The sequence below is a fragment of the Lithobates pipiens genome, unplaced genomic scaffold (genome assembly GCF_037356315.1).
Source record: "Lithobates pipiens isolate NorthernLeopardFrog02 unplaced genomic scaffold, aLitPip1_a1.2 Scaffold_23, whole genome shotgun sequence".
Lineage (NCBI taxonomy): Eukaryota > Metazoa > Chordata > Amphibia > Anura > Ranidae > Lithobates > Lithobates pipiens.
The window spans coordinates 232,185,705-232,207,608 of NW_027507785.1; the positions used below are offsets into that span (position 1 = coordinate 232,185,705).

The 21,904-nt window shown below is 43.8% G+C and overlaps 1 protein-coding gene across 1 annotated transcript in view; it reads right to left on the reverse strand.

The window, feature by feature from the left end:
* The window catches only part of BRDT (bromodomain testis associated), a 273,701-nt gene that overhangs the window by 44,181 nt on the left and 207,616 nt on the right, over positions 1 to 21,904 (reverse strand). Inside the window, exons 15-16 of the mRNA XM_077452924.1 lie at positions 1,861 to 1,973; positions 839 to 938 (exon numbers count right to left, since the gene is read on the reverse strand). Coding sequence (XP_077309050.1) covers positions 839 to 938; positions 1,861 to 1,973 — 213 coding nt within the window. The remainder of the gene's footprint in view (positions 1 to 838; positions 939 to 1,860; positions 1,974 to 21,904) is intronic.

A 21,904-nucleotide genomic window follows, 5' to 3' on the forward strand; every position in this document is an offset into this window, starting at 1 on the left:
ATTGCCAGTTTGAGAACTGGTGGTATTACTAAGGCCCCTTTCATGCAGGCATTCCAATCAGGTCCGCTAGTCAGTTTTTCAGGCAGACCAGATAAGGTGGTCCAATCATCCCTATGGACAGGCAGGTGTACAAGGACTTGTGTACATTTACACCCACCTACCTGTGGGTCCGATCAGGTCTGCTAAAAAACGGAAGCGGGTCTGTGCTCTTCCCTTAAAGTGTAAGTAAACCCCCTATTGTTTTCAGCCAAGGAAGCTGCCATCTTTGACTCTGTTTACTCTACAACTGCCATGATGCTGCATGTGATCAGTTATGACACCAGCCATTGGATGATTTGACAGTTTGGTTGAGAGCACAACCAATGGGAGTGTAACATTTCTGGTGCATGCTTTGTTTTATGGATGGTTTACTTCCCCTTTAAGGAGGAACAGATTGGAGGGTAGTTGGGTGTAAATGAACAGCAGAGTCCACTCATTCAGAGCCGCTCATAGATCAGAGTGGGCTCTGTCCATGTCCACTCTGCAGAAACTGAGAAGATACTGATGTGTCATCCACCTGCTCTGCTCCGATCAGCAGGGGATATGGAGCTGATCCCCTGCTGATCAGAATGGAATCCACCCTGTGTGAAAGAGGCCTTAAAATTTGTCACTGCCATAGCGACAGTGGTGATAGTAAGAACTATCAGGAGTTGCTGCACATCAATAATGTTACGGAGACTGGCGCAATTTCCTGAATTAGGTGCAGGTAATTATTAAGGGAACTACTGCCAGAAAAGTGCCATTATATTTTATCCTTACTGTATATATAATCTTCGAGTGACTGCAAATGTATACTTACTTTCTGGTTTGAGTATAGTACCCATATCAATTTTGCATGCTACACCTCCTCCATGTTGGAAGCGATTAGCTGTTTCATCATTTTTTATGGTTAATGGAGTCTACAAAAATGTCAAAAACAGACAAAATTTGTTAACATTGTAATTCTGAAGCTTAATAACTAAAAAGAATAATTAAATTTTTTTGCTAGAAGGTGGTGTACTATATTATAGGCCCCTGTTGAGAAATTAGCCTTCAATTGCAGATTCTGTTTACAGCTGCCATTTTGCTACGTCCATGGGGGCACTCGTGCAGGGGCACTCCCGAGTCCTGCTGCTGCATCCATTTACACAGACAGCAGGACTCGGGCCCGCACCATGCCGCTGGATTTGATTGGCTCCTGTTGCTATCAATCTATCCAATGAGAACCCAAGACAGCGGCTGGAGCTGCTTGATTCATCCTTGATGGAATGAACGAGTTCAGGTAAGTAAACGGGGGCTCTGGGGAGATGCTGCAGGATGGATTTTTCAACTTAATGCATAGGTTTGCATTTTGATTGGAGCTTTCTGGCAGCAGAAACCAAAATGGGAAATACGCCTAAACGTGTACAAAAGTGCTCTATATGAGGGTTTTTTCTTGGCCTATTTTAAGCCTAGTGTACATGGAGCCTAATAATGAAAAATTATTATTGAATCATTCTAGAAGCATGTAGGTTTGCATTGAGTAAACGTGCATGCTTGTGCTCAGAAGCTGAGCTTGTCATATGTGGGTAACTACAGTGAGTAGTCCTAGAACCAATAGGTTCAGCCAATGTTGGCTAAGGTCATGAAAGATCTAAAGATACAAGATTGTGGTCCAGATAAGGTGAGCCTCTCAGATCTGCAAACATATTTAGGTTGTTCAAATGGCAGCTGTTGACCAGTAAAATGCTTCCAACAGCATCTTGGCAGAGGACAACAAAACACATTTTTGTAATGGCCAGCATAAGGAAATGGTTCACATTATACCAAAGTTAAAGAAAATGTACCTTTCTTGAAATGTACCTTTATCGATGTACCACTTGTGCGTTTTACACAGGATTCTGCTGTCTGAACCCTGTTATCACAGGAACCTTCAAATACAGGTGATCTGATAGGTGTCAACACTTTATTTATAGCTACAAATAGGAGATAACACAATGATTATGTTGTTACATGTACAAACACTACAGTAAATAGTTAATTTGTACTCTTAAAATTATTTACTGGGGCAAAGGAAATGGCGGAAGGAAAGGGGAAAGATAGGAAGCTTAAAAAAATTAATAAAAAACATATCCAGATAGAAAGTGTCTGTGTACATTAGCTTTTTCTGTCTATACAAATCAATTTGAGTGGAAAATAAGCATGAAACAGCTTGATGTGGGTCAACTTCCAGTCAGACGCACATTTGAAAAAATCTCAGGAGCATCTCAAAACTGACCCCAAATGCTGGCGCAATGCACCTAAAAGTGTGCTGCATTTTCTCACGTACATAAGTCCTAAAGATGTCTGGATATTTTTTGTAAAAGCCGCCTTGCCGAAAGCAACTCGTGAAATTTAGTTCTGCCGGGTGGTAATCGGTCAAGGCTAATTTGTAGCATCTCACTTGGTTTTCACCTAAGTTCAGTGTTGCTGCTGTTTCTGGCTGCAGCGTTACTGGCACCTTTGGCATTAGACAGGGGAGCTGCAGCAATGCGAATATGAATATTTATATTCCCACTGGCCAACCACAAGGTGGTTTATTGCCAGTGATTCATGCTAGGGGAGGATATAAAAATTTGGGATGGACTTGGCGAGTTCTTTTTCTGCAGACGGTGGCCTAGGGAGGTGTGTGTAGTTGTATGTTCTGGGAAGGACAAATCCCTGTTTGGGCCTACCACAATCACCCTGCAGCTGTCCTACCTGCCTAAGGAGGATACAGCACCTAAGATAGCCAGGGGGGAGAAGACCCACTGGAGGGGAAAGGAGTCTGACCCTCAGAGGATCCTTATACTCCCTTGGAGGGGATGCATTGAAGTACCTACTGCTTAGCTGTGGAGCTCTGAATATAGTGCTGATTGGCATTTGCCCGATGGTCATTATTTTTGCAATACACCTCGATCCATGTTCCCTTTATAAAATTACATCAAGATTGTGGTCGCAGTCTGGAAAATGTGTTGCTGGAGGTATCTGAAGCCCTAACTTTTTTTTTTCCTCTTGTATCAAGCACCCCTATGGCATCTCCATCAGTAGCCACCATCAGACTCAGACTGGTCCAATGGAGGAAAAAAGGATCCTCCTGTAGACACCTACACAACAACAAAAAAAAAAAAGTGCCAGAAACACTATGCGTTCAAGCTCACTGCCTGGAATTATACTGCCTTGCCTTATTGGGCACAGTGATCCCCTGCCTGAATGATACATTCTGGCAGCAGCACAGGAGAGAAACATCTTTGCTGTAGTGAGTGCTCAGGTTAGTAAAATTGAACCCAATAGTGGGAGCTTTTACTTCTCCTGACTCTTCTGGGGGGGGGGGGTTATTTCTAAGGGTTATCATTGCTGGCCCTGACAGTTGCTGAGGGTTATTGCTAGTTCTGACACTGGAGGCCATCGGTGCTAACCCTGATACTTGCAAGTGGTTACTGTTGGCGCTGACATTTACTGAGAATTAGCTCTTGCCCCGACACTTGCTCAGTGTTATTGCTAGGATTTATCATTGGTGGCCCTTACACTGGCATGGGGTTATCATTGCTGGCCCGACACATGCTGGTGTTAGTACTGAAGCTGAAGGTTATTACTGCCATGAACATCAATTGTATGTTATTATTGTTGCCACTGACACCAACAGTAGGAACTATTTTACTGGCACAATCTCTTCAGTGTGCCCCCAGCCCCCCCCCCCTTCTGTCTAAAACCTTAGTGCCCAACCTGCAATCCAAGGGCCACATGTGGCCCTCTGGGCCCCTACAGAGACTAGTCGGTTTCGTTATTGCCCTGGTTTAGCAGTAATTTCTAGTAGTCTCATATATGGGCATACCCCACTTTTAAGTGCACAATTGGGTTTATTTACTAAAGCTGAAAAGTGCAAAATCAGGCTCACTTCTGCATAGAAACCAATGAGCTTCTAACCCCAGCTCTTTCATTAAAGCTTTAGTAATAAAACCTGGAAGCTCATTGGTTTCTATGCAGGAGTGAGCATGATTTTGCACTTTCCAGCTTTAGTAAATCAATTGTGTACTTAAAAGTGAGGTATGCCTGTATTATATTTCTAGTTTATGTCTTCTGAAGCATGTCCCTAGTCTCCAACAACTCTTATAGCATGCTTGCAGTCTTGGTCAGAAACTGCAGACATGCTGCAGGAGACTGCCAATCTCTTGTACCCAGTCTGCAGGCTCTGACCGTCCTCTGCATTATGTCTACAGTCTGTCAATCTCTTGTATAATGCCCATAGATGAAGTACATTCTGGTGTGTGTGTGTGTGTGTGTGTGTGTGTGTGTGTGTGTGTGTGTGTGTGTGTGTGTGTCTATCATCTTTGAGATACAATAGTCACTGAACTTGTGCTGCCCTTTAGTGATTTTAAGGGCTACACTTGGGAGCCCCTCTAATTATGAAAGTCGACCACCGCTTACTTAAGTCACAGCAAAACAATGGGGAAAGATGGCACATCACAAGCCTTGCACCAGGAAGTAACACATACGTCACCGATCATGTTCACTTTTTGGCCATGCCCATTGGCACAGGCACACTGCATTTTTCTTCCCAATCTCTTCAAGGTGAGTGGCCAACATAGCTCACCACACTTTTCAATTCCTTTAGAGTCGCCCATAACTCTTATGTTGGCAACTCACTAGAATATATAGTTCTAGAAACTGGCTTCCTTGCATTAAATCAAGGTAGAAATAACTGACCTGGGAAAGCCAACGTTTCTTAAGAATGTGGGTTTCAATAGCCAAGCCATTAAAATTTAAAGTTCGTAAGGTATGTTGTGGAAATTTGATTGTATAACATTTTATTCTAGGATGTGTGTTTTATAGATTGTAATCGGTCTCCCTGTGTCTGGTTTAAATCGAGGAGCGCACTTGGGTAAAATCAAGACCAGTGTTAAAAACGGTCAGTATGAAAACCTTCTCATGGGATTTGAGATGTGTTCTCTGTGTCTGTGGATGTTTTTCGTTTTGTAGGTACCAAGCGCAATGCGCTGGGCTTCTTGCCTTCAAATGACTATGCGCATTAGAGAAGCGAAGTCCACAAGACGAGATAAACATATTTTATCTCTGTGTGGCTACGTTATCCCTTTTGGATACATATCTGCTTTAATAAGAGGACATTGGTATCTGCCTTGTTAATATACTAGTACCCTATATTGACAACACCAGTAGCAATGTCCCCGCAGATTGTCTCAAGCCTGCAAGAACCATTAGAATGAGCTCAATCCATACTGTTTACTTTGAAAACACTATTGTCTGTACTACATGCTGACTAAAAGGGGGTGTGTGCACTTCCTCTTGTGAGTGCCCTCCCCTTTAATGTATGTGTCATTTCCTGTGATGTCATTTTCTGTACTGAGGAAGTGATTGCTTGTTGTGGGCAATCACTTCCTGTTTGTCATTATTTTGGAGATAATAAAAGGCGATGCTGGGCCCCCAGAAGAGGGGGGGGCATAAGGATGGAACTGAGTACGTAAGAAGGATGGTCATGTCTGTTCATTGGGATGAATGGGTTGGAAGGTAAGCTAAAGTATATCATTAAGATTGAAATGGGAGCTTATATGAGCACAGTAGATGTGGCTGTGAGCATGGCATACAGCCAGATTGCTATTACAGATGGTGGGCTAGGTTTTTATGGACCAAACAGAGCCCCCCTCTGCACAGGCAGAAAGGGAGGGGGGCAGAACCCAGTCCAGGACATCAAAACGTTGTTGTCCTGAGACAAAAGGAGTATGTTTTCTCTGCCTGATGCATTGGGGAGGTCCTGCTTTGTGAAAATAACAATTTTTTCGTCTTTTTGAGATAATGCTGGAAGTTTGATTGTGTGTGTATGTGTGTGTGTGTGAGAAGGTGTGTGCGATTTGGATTAGTTTGAGTGTATGTGTATGGAAACTGCATGTTGTGTAACAAGTTGTGTAAGTAACTGAATGAGAAATGGATGAATTTAGATTTTTACCTATGTATGGAAGTTTGTGTGCCATGTGACCAGGGGGAGGGGCAGCCAAAGTAGCTACCCCATGTTGTGGACAATAAGAAATGTTTTGTGTTGAACGGGCTACGCCCTGTGGGAAGGGAACTTATGTTCTGAGCAATCCTCACTGTATGTCTCAATGGCTTGTTATGGAAGCTCATGCCAGAATTGAATTTTGTTTAAGAAAAGTGGTTTGAGCTGGGATATAGTGTGTTATATTGTGGTTTTATGTGGTGTTTTTGTTTCATTGGCCAACAGTGTGCATTTTCAATTGTGTGGTAAGATTACATACTTTTCAGCGGAACTGTTCCTAAACTGTGTGTCTGTTTAAGTGTGCATTTTCAAATGTGTAAGTTTGTGGAGAGAAAATGTTGGTTTTGGTAGGAAAAGCGCCATTTTGTCGTAGCCTAGCTTTTGTTGTCTGCCATGTGACCAGGTTTGGTGGCCATTTTGAAAATCTCTGAGTCTTCCTATAGGGGAAGGTGCAGACACCATTCCCTTGTGTGTGAAACCATGTGACATGAGCCACCATCTTGTTCCTAGGCAATGTGGTCTGGGCTGTCACATTCTCTCTAGGTGCCATTTCCTTTAAGTGAATTCTATTTTTGTACTTTTTACATGATTTTTCAGTAAAGCTATTGCATTTTTTTCTGTATTGAATTTTAGTTATCTGTGGAAATCTCTACTTTGCACTGGGCTTCAGTGGATAGTGAAACTAGCTTCAACTGAGTTTTTGAAGTTGCTCAGAGGGCAATTCATTGTTTTTTTCCCTAAGGTTTATACTGTAATACAGTTTTGGGTAGAGAGCAAACAGGAGGCATCCATGTTTGTTGTAATATCTAGGTACAGAGAGAAGCCACATTGTTCTGTAGAGTAAGCGGGCGTAATTGCGTTTTCTGTGCGGCTAAATCTGGTGATGCAGTTTATGGGCGTACAAAGGAAACGCTTGTGTGCGCATACACGGTGAGGGGTAGAGACCTAAGTCGGGGGGTGATAACACCTTGGATGGGGTTTCTAGTTGGGGGACTAGCTGTAGTCAGTCGATCCACCGCAGAAGATGGCACCTGGCGGTGGTCCCCAAAGTAGGTGCAACGGTTTCCCTGGACGCAGGGGTAAGATAAACCGTTTTGAATCGCCATGGGCACTAGGAGGTTCATGCAAGGGAATGATTGGAGGTTTCCCGCAGCCAGACTGCTGCACAGTACATAAAGAGCCTAGTTTTGGGGCTAAAGGCCATTAGACCCCTTTAAAGATTGACATAGGTGGTCCAAGGATACTATTTTGGGTATCCCTCTGGAGTTGATGTATCGCAGCTGCGGCTTCAGAAATCTGTAATGATGAGTGAGTTGATGGATGTGTAGTACTTGCTTTTGTGATTCCTGGAGGAGGAACTGTGGTTAAAATTCTCATGCTCATTTTAGAACTTTGTGTGGATGGTCCATACAATATTCTGAGATGTTCTCGTGTCTTTCCCAATGTATGTGTTTTATTTTTTTTCTAATTGCTAAGAGTGAAGGCAGCATTCCATTTGGTTGTTTTAATTTGTAATTTTTGATTTGGAACTATGAAATATCTCCCCCACATTTTTATCTAAGTATTTGTCTCAGGTTTTAGTATTCTCATTGTTTGTATGTAGTAACAATAAGATGTCTGAACCCACGGCGACAGCCCTCGTGTGTCGTGGGTGTTATATTTTAGTAAGAACGTGAAAGTAAGGGTTACAGAGGGTTTAGCCATTATCGGTTTTGAGGAATGTCAATGACAAATTACCAATGTACACAAATGTTGTATTGTTTAAGAAGGACAGAGTAATACATTTTGTTTATAAGTATCTTTTCAGGTCCAAGGAGTTTCTGAAAGTGTATAAGAAGGTAAAAGTATCATAGGCTATTTCACTGTTTTTTTTCTGCACCATTCTAAACTCTGTGCGTCTTCCTCCAGTTTGTAATGAGGAGGAAAAAGGGGTGGATGAGAGTGGTGAGAATGAAAATTTTTCAAACCAATGATACTAACAGTGCAGCGCTTACCACTAAGTGAATATACATATAATTAAATATGAATAAATACATTTTCATAAAAAAGAAAAAAACTTAAATATTTGGTGGATCCAAAAGGAATTTAAACCTTGGAAAAGACCGGAACGGACCCGGACTACGTAACACCTGAAGGTGTGGGCTGGCTTTTAGCTTCCCACATTGAAAACCCTACACGGCTGTGTGGACCCTTCAGAGAGAGGATTCGAATCGCTCCGGTGATTGTGGAGCGTCTGAAGGCCTGGGTCGTCGTCCGACTGTCCGTCTCGAATCATTTGGAAATTCGTATCTGTGTACACTTATTGGCGATCTGGTAAGCCTCCGTTACTTACTTGATTTGTAGCTGGGAAAAACACACGTGGTCAAGCACTCTTTCCTGAACACACAGGATCAATTATACTTTTGTTCACTTATATTGGACGCCACTTTACACCTTTGAAAATTTATCTTCACATGTTTTGTATGGGACTTGAAAATTAGTTTTCACATGTTTAACTGCATGGGATTTTTTTTGAATTGCTGTTGGATGTCATTTTTTTGGCAAATATAATAATCTTTTTAGGCAACTATTTTTGGTAATTAACTAATTTTTTTTTTTTGCGAACACGTTTTCTAATTAAGGTTTAAATTCCTTTTGGATCCACCAAATATTTAAGTTTTTCTTTTTTATGAAAATTTATTTATTCATATTTAATTATATGTATATTCACTTAGTGGTAAGCGCTGCACTGTTAGCTATTTTTTACGTTGTTGTGCCCAGTATCCGGGTTATTGTGTTCAGCCGCTGATTTTTTAAATTTTTTTACATTTTTAAATTTTCAAATTTTTTTACCAAGCGCAGATTTTATAATTTATTTTAATGATACTAACTACTCTAATTCTAGCCAAGTTTGTGACAGGTGACTGGGTCGTTGTAAAGAAGATTGCAGAAGGAGACAAGGATGAGAAGTATATTTTTATTTATATTTTTATAGTGTATTTTCCAACTAGCTAAGAAAGTGAACAGGACACATGGTTGGGTCTACTCTGAGTCTCCCCCGAGCTCTAAGTGCCCCAGCAATGACAGCAGTGTATGATATATAGGCATATTGGTGTGAGGAGTTTTGACAAACTAGTAAAATCCAAACAAACAGACACTTGTCAATAGAATTTAACAATACATTTCTAGAGGGTAAAATTAATTATAATTTTAAAAATTGCTCTGGTTCTTGCCAGTTTTGGTATCGGGATAACTAGATAGCCCACAGGCGTGTCTCAGCTTTAGTTTGGTATTAATGTGGATCTACAAGGTATAAGGTAATTCCCCTAAGGCAGGGGTGTCCAAACTTTTTTCAAAGAGGGCCAGATTTGATGAAGTGAACATGTTCGAGGGCCGACCATTTTGTCTGACATTCTTTAAACCATTAAAATTCGGTCTAAGCGTGTTCCTCCGAGCACTAATACACGGCCCAACAAGAATTCTCTTGCCTTTTTGCTGTGTGTGGTGAACAGATGAGCTTGGGTGTGTTATTTGGATATACTGTATTTAATCGGCTTATACCACACACCTTATCTTTAAAAAGGAAGCCTCAGGAAAAAAAAAAAAATCTTACATTTTAAATAAAGACATGTGAAGCAAAATAAGGGTCAGTGCCCATCTGCAGCCCCCAGCGTATTGCCATGAATTCAGCCCCCACCGTATTGCCATGAATGCAGCCCCCACCGTATTGCCATGAATGCAGCCCCCACCGTATTGCCATGAATGCAGCCCCCACCGTATTGCCATGAATGCAGCCCCCACCGTATTGCCATGAATGCAGCCCACACATTGCCATGAATGCAGCCCCCATATTGCCATGAATGCAGCCCCCATATTGCCATGAATGCAGCCCACACATTGCCATGAATGCAGACTCACCATTGCCATCAGTGCAGCCTGATTCCTGTTCTGCAGCCTTGGAGGAGACAGGGAGGGGGGCGGGATGAACGCCGACAGACATACAGGAGAAACTCCTGTTTCTATCGACGGCCTCTTTAATTGAAAGTCCCGCCTTCTGTGATAGACAAAACGGTTGTCCAATGGCAGTGCAGGACGGGACTTCCTTTTACACAGGACGCTGTCCTGTATCCACGGCACTCGTCCCGCCCCCTCCATGGCAGCCAGCATATCTATCTTTTGTGGCCCCCGGCGAACGGGGGTTCGTTGGGGGCCACAAAAGATATATATGTGGTGGCCGGATGTGGAAGGTGTGGGAGGTGCGGAGACGGCGAGGTGATGTGAGGTGAATGGCGTGCCGACGGGTTCTCTCTCTGTGCTCCGACGTCTAGTGCACCCTGGCTGGGAAGGCAGAGCGGCGAGGCGGCCGTATATACGAACGCTTGAGGAGCTCCGGAGAATTTACTGAGGTCGGAGATTTCCGAAGGCACCTGCATGCATCCGGAAAACAGCCGGAGATCGCCGAGGCACGCCGAAGATCGCCGAGAGAAGCCGAGGACTGTCGGAGAGCAGCGCAAAGACCGCGAGAACACAGCGAGAAGCGGCACAGACGAATATCGTTCTGAGAGACGCCCCAGCAGCTGAGCCCGGAGGAAACTAGAAGGCTCCCGAGGTATGTGAAGTGGAGGTGGGGGAGGCCTGACAGAACGCAGAAGCGCTGAGCAGCTGGGACCAGGACTGGAGTAAGCACTCACTCTCCCTCCTGGTAGGAAAACTTTTGCTTTTACTTGTGGAAATAAGCTGTCTATTTGAGGAGATTCTTAAAGGACATCCCAGGCTGGTTAATATCTTTGTAATTCTGACTGGGAGGTATAATGACTGTGTGAATATCAGCGCTTTGATACCTGGGCAAAAAGAATTCTGAAAGGACAGCTGCTTAAAGGTCAAATGTTATAAGCCCTCCGCAGGTGCGGTCCTATAAACAAGATACTTGACGCACGCTCTTGCTGAAGGGAAAAACTGACTGGTCTATATACATTTGGCTGACTCAGTACAGGGACTCACCCCTCCCCCCCCCCCCCCCCCCCCCCCCCCCTCTTGTTATATTTTTTAGCTGTTTTGAGCTGCTTTGAGCTATTGCTCTACTACTATTATTACCCCCCATTTTTTTTTTTTTTTTTTTTTTTTTTTTTATTATTTTGTTTTTTTTTTGCCTTTTTTCTGGGGTTAGGCCTAGATTCTTTGCACCATACCTGAATATTAAAGATGTCAAGGAGAAGAGGAGAGGATCAGGCACTGGAGGAGAACGAAGGGGCACAACATCTCCGCTCCTCAAAGGAAAAAAACACCCAGGTTGCACGATCAGCTGCAGCAAAACTAGAGCGATATACCCGTACATCGGGTCAGTCTCCAATGAAGGGGGAGCAAACGGAACAACAAGCCCAGCCTATTCAAGTAAAAATTCAACAGGGGGGATCAGTGGATAGAAAAAGCCAAGGTCCTTCAGGCTCAAAAATTGTAGCAGCACCCAGCTCAAAGAATGCAAGCAAACATCAAGGGATAACCCATAATGAGACCGAATTAGGTACCAAAAGTAACCCCCCTATTGAAGAGGAACCAACATTAAGAGAGGTCCTTCAAGCTGTTAATGCATGCAAAAACTCGCTGGGAGATCTATGCGGCCAATTTAAAAATATGAAGGAAGAGCTACTATTGATTAGACAGGACATACATAACGCAGCGGAAAGAACGGCAGCACTAGAAATAAGGATAAGCCAAATGGAAGATGTTCTACACCCATTACATCAGGAGGTTAACAGTTTGAGAAAACAATTAACCAGCCAAACTGCCAGAATGGATGAAGTAGAAAATAGACTTCGAAGAGACAATATTAGGGTGCTAGGATTGCCTGAGAGATGTGAAGGCTCTGACCCTATAAAATTTTTAGAGACATGGTTCATAGAACTATTTGGCAGAGAAAAATTTTCACCTTTCTTTTCAATAGAAAGGGCCCACCGGGTCCCTTTTAAAGCCCCGCCTCCTGGAGGCCGTCCTAGACCAATGATTTTGAAATTTTTTAATTACAATGACAAAGTGACATTGATGCGTAAGGCTAGAGACATGGGGAGTGTTATGTATGATGGTGTAAAGATTTCTTTTTATTCAGATTATTCACCAGAACTGCAGAGGCGAAGGGCCGATTTCTTAGAGGTTAAACGTACCTTAAGAACCCATAAGATTACATATGCCCTCTTATACCCAGCACGCTTGCGAATAGCGACACTGGGGGGAATACGGGTGTTTGACGCCCCGGGAGATGTAACCTTATGGCTCGAGGCTAACAAGGAGTCATTACAGACGCATTAAGGGGGTGGGGGAGGGGAATAGGGGTCTCTTCTTTTTGAACAATTCTTTTTTAGGAGTACAGGGAGAGAGTTGCGGGAGACTTAAATGAGGTATGAAACAATGATAATAGGGGAGATAGGGATTAAGGTTTTATTTCTTTTTTTTCTTTATATCTGTTTTACTTTTGTGGTGTCTGTCTCCCCTAGGGTGGAAGTAGAGTGTAATAAGTGTGGGGATGCAAAGGGAGGGAAGGATGGAAGGGAGGAGTGTGTAAGGGCCATGTATACCCCCTTAAGGGAGTACCTAGATAGGTGGTGGTGGGCTGGGGGGATGGGGAGGGAGGGGGCGGGTTGGAGGGATGGGGTGGGAGGGGGGGGAGCTGGGAGGGACTGCAAAAGGAGAAAGGGTAGAAGGGATCAAAAAAAAATTTTGAACACAGAAGATCACAGAAGGTTGAAAGCTATATATTGTATATTTTGTACACAAATAGTGGCTCGATTGGAAGCTACCATTATAAAGATGATACACCGGTATAGATTTTGTAAATTAGGTGGATATGGGGGGAATATGGGTAGAATGAGATACTATAGGATATTTTTCACAAAGTTTGAAGCTCCACCCCCTTTTTGCTTATTTATTTTAATTTTGTTTCGGTATATGTTGAATAATGTTGGATAAGGTACTTAATGTTGCCTCTTGGAATGTAAGAGGCTTGGGGAGCCCGATTAAACGAGCAGCAGTGTTTTCGATGCTGGATAGACATGCGATCGGCCTGGCCTGTCTGCAGGAGACACATTTAACAAAATTAACTATTCCCCAATTTAAAAATAGGAGGTATCAAAATCAATACCACTCCACCCACACATCCTACTCGAGGGGAGTGTGTGTGATGATAGGAACAGGGGTTAGATTCATCTGCAGACAGGCCAGTTTAGATGAACTGGGCCGTTATATCTTCTTATATTGTGTTTTGGAGGACAGGCCATGTGTTCTGGCGTGTGTCTATGTGCCACCCCCGTTTAAGATGGAGGTGGTGTATAGACTAATGGACTTTTTGGCAGATAAAGAGGAGGTACCGGTAATAGTTCTGGGGGACTTCAACGAAGTGCTTGATAGAGGGGCTGACAGGCTCCCCAGTAAACTTCAATCAGGAGAAACGGGGTTAACAAGATTAAGTCACTTCCTGAAGGAAGTAGGACTACTGGATATGTGGAGGGTGAGGAATATGAATGTAAGGCAATACTCCTGCTTTTCAAGTTCTCACTCAACACTATCCAGAATAGACCTAGCCCTGGGTAATGAGGAAGCGTTGCAAGATGTAAGAAATATAGAGTATCTACCTAGGGGAATATCTGACCACTCATTTTTGAAAATAGTACTGAGAACAGGGGAAAAAAGAAAAACACCGGGGGATTGGAGAATAAGCCCGTTTTGGCTTGAATTAATGAAAGATGTAGAAGAAATTCCAAAAAGATTAAAAGAGTTTATAGTATTCAATATAGACACTGCCCCAACTAACACAATATGGGATACATTAAAAGCATACACTAGAGGTATTCTGATTCACCAGGTGACTAAAATTAAACAAAAATCTAGGAGCTGGGAGGAAAAAATTAGGAAGGAAGTAATAGAGGCAGAGGAGAACTATGTCCAGGATCCCACCTATGAAAAACAAAGAATATGGTTAAACAAACAGCATGGGTATAGGTCGGTAATCATAAAAAGGGAAGAAAATAAGCGATTATTTCAGAAGCAACGCTATTTTGGGGAGGGAGAGAGCGTCGGGAGAACATTAGCCCAGCTAGTAAAAACTAATTCCCCCTCAGCTACAATCCCAGCGATTAAATCCATGAACGGGACAGTTCTTACAAGTGAAAAGGAGATAGTAGAGGCCTTCAGGGTCTTCTATGAGGAACTATACAGAACTCGAGGCCAGAGGAATGAAGAAGGCATGAGCGCATTTTTGGAAAAAGTGAAATTTCCAACCCTCACTCAAGAGGAGAGGGATGATCTGGAAGCCCCTATAACCCTTAGCGAGATACAGCAGGCAGTGACTGGTATGGCTAACCAAAAGTCCCCTGGGCCAGATGGCCTACCGGTGGAACTATACAAGAAATACAGTGAAATTTTACTTCCAGAACTACTTAGGACTTTGAAAGGGGCAAAGGTAGAGGGGAAGCTGCCAGTATCCATGTTGGAGGCGACCATTATTGTAATACCTAAAGAAGGGAAAGACCCTCAAGAGGTAGCCTCATATAGGCCGATATCACTTTTATGTTCTGATGCTAAAATTTTGGCGAAGGTATTGTCAAATAGGCTAAATAAAGTCATTAATAGACTGATACACATAGATCAGACAGGTTTTATTGCCGGACGATCAACCAGTATGAATATAAGAAGGGCATTTTTAAATATTCAGACCCCCCCGATGAACGCGGGCTCGAGGGCCATCCTATCTCTGGACATGACAAAGGCTTTTGACAGTCTAGAATGGGGATACCTGTGGCGTGTCCTGGAGGGGTGTGGGGTCGGCCCCGCGTTCATCGGATGGATTAAAATGATGTACAGTGACCCCAGTGCAAAAGTAAGAATAAATAAAGAACAATCTGAAAGAATAGAGATGAGCAGGGGGACAAGGCAGGGGTGCCCTCTCTCCCCTCTGCTCTTCGCTATTGCAATGGAGCCGTTGGCGATTGCTATTAGGTCAGACCCTGAGATATCTGGTTTTCAAAGGGAAGAGGATAGAGAGGAGAGGATTGCACTTTATGCAGATGATGTTCTTCTCTTTCTAGGAGACACTGGTCATTCTCTGGTAAAGGCAATTAAACTTGTTGAGGACTTTGGAGGCTTCACAGGTTTGACAATAAATTGGGGGAAGTCAGAACTGCTCCAAGTGGATACCCCAGCCGCAGTGATTGCGACTGGGATACCGCAATTGAAAATGGTAGACTCAATGAAATATCTAGGTATATATTTAACAGTAAACTTAGAGCAATACGTTGATAAAAATATGCTTCCGCTATTGGGAAAATTCAAGCGAAGCTGTGACGTCTGGAGTCGACTTCCCTTGTCGGTGGCGGGTCGTTGCAGCTTGATAAAAATGATATGGCTGCCACAATTGTTGTATGTTCTGCACAACGCCCCGGTGTGGATAGGAAAAAAGTGGTTTAAAAAATTTGAAACTCTCTTTCGGGAGCTAATTTGGAAAAAGGGACAAGCGAGAATTCGACTCCAGGCGTTACAGCAGCCAATGGATAAGGGGGGACTAGCCGTGCCCAACCCTAGGAATTATTACTTAGCAGCGCAATTGCAACATCTGGTGAGATGTAATCAGGAGGGGGAGGGTAACCCAAATGGCAGAGCAATGCTGATTGGAGCTCCACATGAAAAATTGGTAGATGCACTGGAAGCAAGTTCCATTCAGCGTAAGGACCCCATAATAAATATGCTAAACAAAGTATGGAGAACAGTAAAAAAGATGCTGGGATGTACAGGCTGGTCAGAACATACGCCCCTGTGGGATAATAAGAACTTGCAGGAAATATTGTTAATGGGGAGAATTAATATATGGGAGAAGAAAGGAATAGTCAAGTTGGGTCAAATTTATGAGGGTACAATACTGAAAACATTTACGGATTTAAAAAAGGAATATGATTTACTGCAACAAACATTCTTTCAATATCTACAGCTCCGGCATGCTCTGAAAGCGCAGTTTGGACCACAGATCCCTGAGTGGGATAAGATATCCCTATCCCAGGAGATAATTAAGATAGATAAATCTAGGGGAGTTATATCCACCCTCTATGGGCTATTAGGTAGGGGACTAAAAATAGAACCTGGCTTAGCCAAGCAAAGAAAGAAGTGGGAAGAGGACATAGGAGAGATCACGGAGGAACAGTGGAAGAGAATATTAGAACTGGGGCCTCTATTATCAGTTTCTCCGTCACAGAAAGTGTCACACTTGATGCTACTATACAGGGCCTACTATACTCCTAAGAGATTGTTTCTGTTCGGAAGGAGGACGGACGCCAATTGTCCTAGATGCCGAGGCTGCGGGGACCTTCTACATATGATGTGGAAGTGCCCAAAGCTGTTTCGATACTGGGAAGGAATAGCAGAAACTATAAATAAAACATTCGGGATTAATCTGGATCTCGATCCTAAAACCTGTATACTAGGACATAGGAAAGCACCGGGCGAACAGAAAAACACTACGCTCGCAGTTATACGCTGCTTATATCAAGCACGGAAACTGATAGCACAGAAATGGCAGTCCGAGAGCGCACCTCTTGTGAGTGAGTGGTCCCGAGTTATCAATGACTTAATCTGGAAGGAGAAAACTGTATATATACGTAGAGGAAACCTCATAGGGTTTGAGAAAATCTGGAGGCCGTGGCTGAATGAAATAGGGTACCCACCTAACCAACAATAGTGGTAGAAAGAAAAGAAGGAAGGAAGAAAAGGAAGGAAGGAAAAGAAGAAGGATAAGGGTAAATGAGGTACAAAGTAGCTTGAAAACCACGAAATACAGGCTTAAAAATAAGTACAGAGATAACAAGATAGATCTAGATAAGAGGGACACTGGGAGAGGGAGGGTGAGGGGGAGGATGGGGTAGGGAAGGCGGGACGGGAGGAAAAGAGGGGGGGGGGGGGTAATAGAATGTGGGATAAATTGACACCAAAGGAAGTGTGAATACATATAGTGGATAAGCTTAATTGATGTGTATATAAGCTGTTTGTTATGATATTTTGTACAATGAGGAAAAATAAATAAATAAATAAAGAAGTTAAAAAAAGATATATATGTGAAGATGTCCAGACGGGCCGTCTGAAACCGGAACGCGGGCCGCGATTGGCCCGCGGGCCGGACTTTGGACATGCCTGCCCTAAGGCAAGAGGTTCATGTGTGCTGGTGAATCTCGTCCCAGCATCTTCTGTCGCAGCCGATTCTGATGGCGCAAGAGAAGGTAAGAATGGCAGGGACAGCTGGAAGGAAATCGCTTGTACACAGTGGGGGCTTGAGCTTATGAAACAATGGAACAATTTTCTCATCCACTGAAGATGGGATGTTTTCATGTAACCGTTGAAGCTACAAGGAAGTTCCCACAATCCAAGGGTGGTTCCTGGGATTTCATAAGTAAAGATTGCTATACCTGGATCTGGGATACTGGTGAAAGTTCAGGCCCATATGGATAAGGCTAAGAAACCTAAAAAGGCAAAGCCAAAGCTATAGCTAGTGAAGGTCGGAATCCTTTTAAGGGTCTAGGAGTCTGTGGGCATTTAATCTTTATTTTTGCAGCGGATCATAGTTGAAGGAAGTATGGGTATATTTACTCGTTATTTTTGTTTCTATTCTTCTATATGCCGTGATGAGGCGCTCCTGTTGCCTGATTGGACGCATGACCAGGGCTGGAGCAGATGAGCCCAAGAAGCCCGACCCAGGAGGATCCCAGACCAACCAGCGACTACTACAGCTCACCATGTCATCTCTCCTGAGGAAAAGAGTCTACATGTCAAGCCGTGTTTTCCTTTTTATGGACTCCTATGGACTGTAAGGCCAGGTGAAGGAAGAAGATCGAAAGTCATCGAGGGACACATGGGAGCATATGACAAAAAGGAAGGACTGTTGTGGAAATTTGATTGTATAACATTTTATTCTAGGATGTGAGTTTTATAGATTGTCATCCGTCTCCCTGTGTCTGGTTTAATCGAGGAGCGCTCTAGCAGAGCGCACTTGGATCAAATCGAGACCAGTGGTAAAAACGGTCAGTATGAAAACCTTCTCATGGGATTTGAGACGTGTTCTCTGTGTCTGTGGATGTTTGTCGGTTTGTAGGTACCAAGCGCAATGCGCTGGGCTTCTTGCCTTCAAATGACTATGCGCATTAGAGAAGCGAAGTCCACAAGACGAGATAAACATATTTTATCTCTGTGTGGCTACGTTATCCCTTTTGGATACATATCTGCTTTAATAAGAGGACATTGGTATCTGCCTTGTCAATATACTAGTACCGTATATTGACAACACCAGTAGCAATGTCCCCGCAGATTGTCTCAAGCCTGTAAGAACCATTAGAATGAGCTCACTCCTTACTGTTTACTTTGAAAACACTATTGTCTGTACTCCATGCTGACTAAAAGGGGGTGTGTGCACTTCCTCTCGTGAGTGCCCTCCCCTTTAATGTATGTGTCATTTCCTGTGATGTCATTTTCTGTACTGAGGAAGTGCTTGCCTGTTGTGGGCAATCACTTCCTGTTTGTCATTCTTTTGGAGATAATAAAAGGTGATGCTGGACCCCCGGGGGGGGGGGGGGGGGGGCATAAGGATGGAACTGAGTACGTAAGAAGGATGGTCTTGTCTGTTCATTGGGATGAATGGGCTGGAAGGTAAGCTAAAGTATTATATCATTAAGATGGAAATGGGTGCTTATAGGAGCACAGTAGATGTGGCTGTGTGCATAGCATACAGCCAGATTGCTATTTCAGGTAGGGTGGAATATCGGCCCCTGTGAGAGTAGGTCTGGCCGTAGTGGAAGGGACCATGGATCCTCCACCACCATATTTACAATTTCTGCATACCAGGACCTTCTGGGCAACACGCTGGGGCTACCAGAATTCTTTCCAGCTTGATCCTGCAAAGAAGTCGTGGCAGAAACTGAATAGGGGGAAATGCATAAATCAGTGAAAACTGATCCCACCTGATCACTAATGCATTTGTTCCGCATGCAAGTGGATTTCTCATCCTAGACATAAAGTTGACCAACTTCATGTTGAACCTGGACGCCAGAAGATCTACGTCTGGAGTCCCCTATTTCTGGCAAACAGCCCAAAAAATGTTGGGGTGAAGAGAGCATTCCCCAGGAGTAACTGCTGGTGGCTCAATAAGTCTACCTGCCAATTCTATACTCCCAGAATGACTGCTGATAGGCATGGATCATTCCTTTCTGCCCAAATTAGAATATGGTTCACCTCCCTCTGCTGCGAGATTCCTGGTGCCCCCTTGGTGATTGATGTACGCCACAGCTGTGGCATTGTCAGATTGGATCCTGACAGGACAACCCCGTAACCTGAATGTCCAGGCCTTTAGAGCCAGACCTGCTGCCTGGATCTGTAGGATGTTGATGGGCAAGGTCCTTTCTGTCCTTGACCACTGTCCCTGGACAGTTGCCTTTTCTAGCACTGCTCCCCAGCCTGAAAGGCTGGCATCTGTTACCACCTTCCAGATAACTGGTCTGAGGATTTTACTTTCAGCATATTCTGGGTTAGCAACCACCAACTGAGGCTTTGGGATGCCCTTAGGGAAAGCTGCATTGGCAAGTCTAAAGCTTAAATTGTTTTGTTCCAAGCAGACAGGATACCGTTTTGTAACAGTCTCGAATGGAACTAGGCATAGGGAACCGCTTCGAATTAAGCCACCATCTTTCCTAAGAACCTGATGTAAAGGCAAAATGGCGGGATCTCCTTTCAACCTGACCATCTGCACCAGCTCTCTTATAGAGTTGATCTTTGCCTGAGGCAAGAACACCTTTTTCTGAGCTGTGTCTATGAACAGACCCAAGTACTCCAGCCTTTTTAGCTGTTTTAAGGAAGACTTCTCTAGGTTGAGAATCCAACCTAGACTTTCCAGGTAACTGGTTGCAATGTACACACTCTGCTCCAAAACAAGCCATCGACTGGTCTATTGGCAATAGATTGTTTAGGTACACCAAAACTGTTATGCCCTGTGCCCTTAACCTGGCTAGAGGTGGGGCCAAAACTTTTATAAAACACCAAGGGTGCTGTAGCTAGCCCGAAGGGCAAGGCTACAAACTGAAAATGCTGCTGTTCTATCTCGAACCGCAGAAACCTTTGGTGAGCGGGAAATATAGGGACATGCAGATATGCATCCTTGATGTCGATAGACACCAGAAGTTCTCCTTGTAGAATAGAAACCACTGACCTGATTGACTCCATGTGAAAGGAGTGGATCTTTAGGAACTGATTTAGATATTTTAGATCTAGAATGGGTCTAACATTTCCATTCGGTTTTGGTACCGTAAAGAGGTTTGAATAAAACCCCAAACCTTGCTCATCTGTGGGGATTTGTTTGATCACCCCTGAGGCAGTAATCGGTCTAGTGCCTGAAACAGATTGGCTTTTTCCTGGATCTTTGGGAACGTTTGAAAACGAGACGGTGGAAACTCCCAAAATTCTAGTTTGTACCCTAGAGACACCATGGAGATGACGCATCGGTCCTGAATTTCCTATTGCCAGACTTCTGAGTATTGCAGAAGTCTTCCCCCCACTCTGGCAAGAGGGGGGGCGCCCCTTGATAATGAGGCTTTAGAATTTGGCTTTGCAGGTTTCCACCCCCAGAACGTTTGTGCCTGGGCCTGACCTGGAGGCTTTCCTCTAGAGTCTGATGGCAGAGGCCGTCGCCACTGCCTAGGGGCAAATGCAAATGCACCTGGTGCAGGAAAAGAGTCCACTTAAATGAAAAGCATTTATACTTTCTTTTGACTGGCAAAAGAGTACTTTTCCCACTAGAAATCATTTGGATGTATTTGTCCAAATCATCCCCAAATAGCTGATCGCCATGAAAAGGAAAACCAGTCATGAGGCTTTTGCATGATGCTTCGGCTGACCAATTTTTTTAACCACATGATCCCACACGTTTAATAGCACAAGCGCAAGGCGGGATGCCTGGTGAATAGAATCTTTCATGGCGTCTATGGAAAAACAATACTTTTGGTAGTTCGGCCAAATCCCATGCTTGTTGTGCAGGAACCTGCTTAAGGGCATGTCTAAACTGGTCCTTTAGGGACTGACAGATGCCTATTGGAGCGACTGCAGGCTAATGACACCTGCCAAGGAAATAGAATATTTTAAGGAATTCCAACCTTTTTTCTGTTGGATCCTTAAGCATTTGTGCATTGTCTACTAGACAAGTTAGACTTTTATTCACACTGGGAATCGCAGCCTCAACTGCTGGCACATTCCATTTTTTGGTGAATTTCTCCTCTACGGGATATGAGTGCTATGAATCTCTTTGGAGGGAGAAAATGCTTATCCGGGGGAACACATTCACCATAAATAAGCTGTTCTAGTAATGCATGGACAGGAAACACGTGCAAAGGCTTTGAAGGTTTTAAGGAACCTAAAGAAGAAACAGAACTTTCAGCTGACTCAGTTAGGGGTACCTTGAAAGTGGAAGAAACCGTCTCCGTAAGAGATTGTACCAGCAATTTCTCAGTTTGCGAGGCTGAAAATGGTTCATCCACCATTGTCTACTCCGCAGAGTAGTAATCCGTTTGTCTTTCCTCCTGATCACCCAAGGGTAACCCCTCATCCTCTACCCACTGTCCCCTTGGTAAAGGGTCTGAGGTGGGGAGAGGGAATTTAACACGCTTCTTATCCATTTAGATGGAGGATGTGATTAAAGCTGCTAATCTTCCTTTTAGGCCCTGCAGGGGGCGGAGGAAAATTCATCTTCAGTCACATATACAGGGGCTGAGATGTGAGAAGCAGCTGCACCTCTAATTGGTTCCAATGACTCACCCTGGCTTGCCACAGCTGGTATTTCAGGAGAGGATGACAGTGTGGAGGCACGTCTGGAGTTCCCAGCCCCTGGGGGTGGAA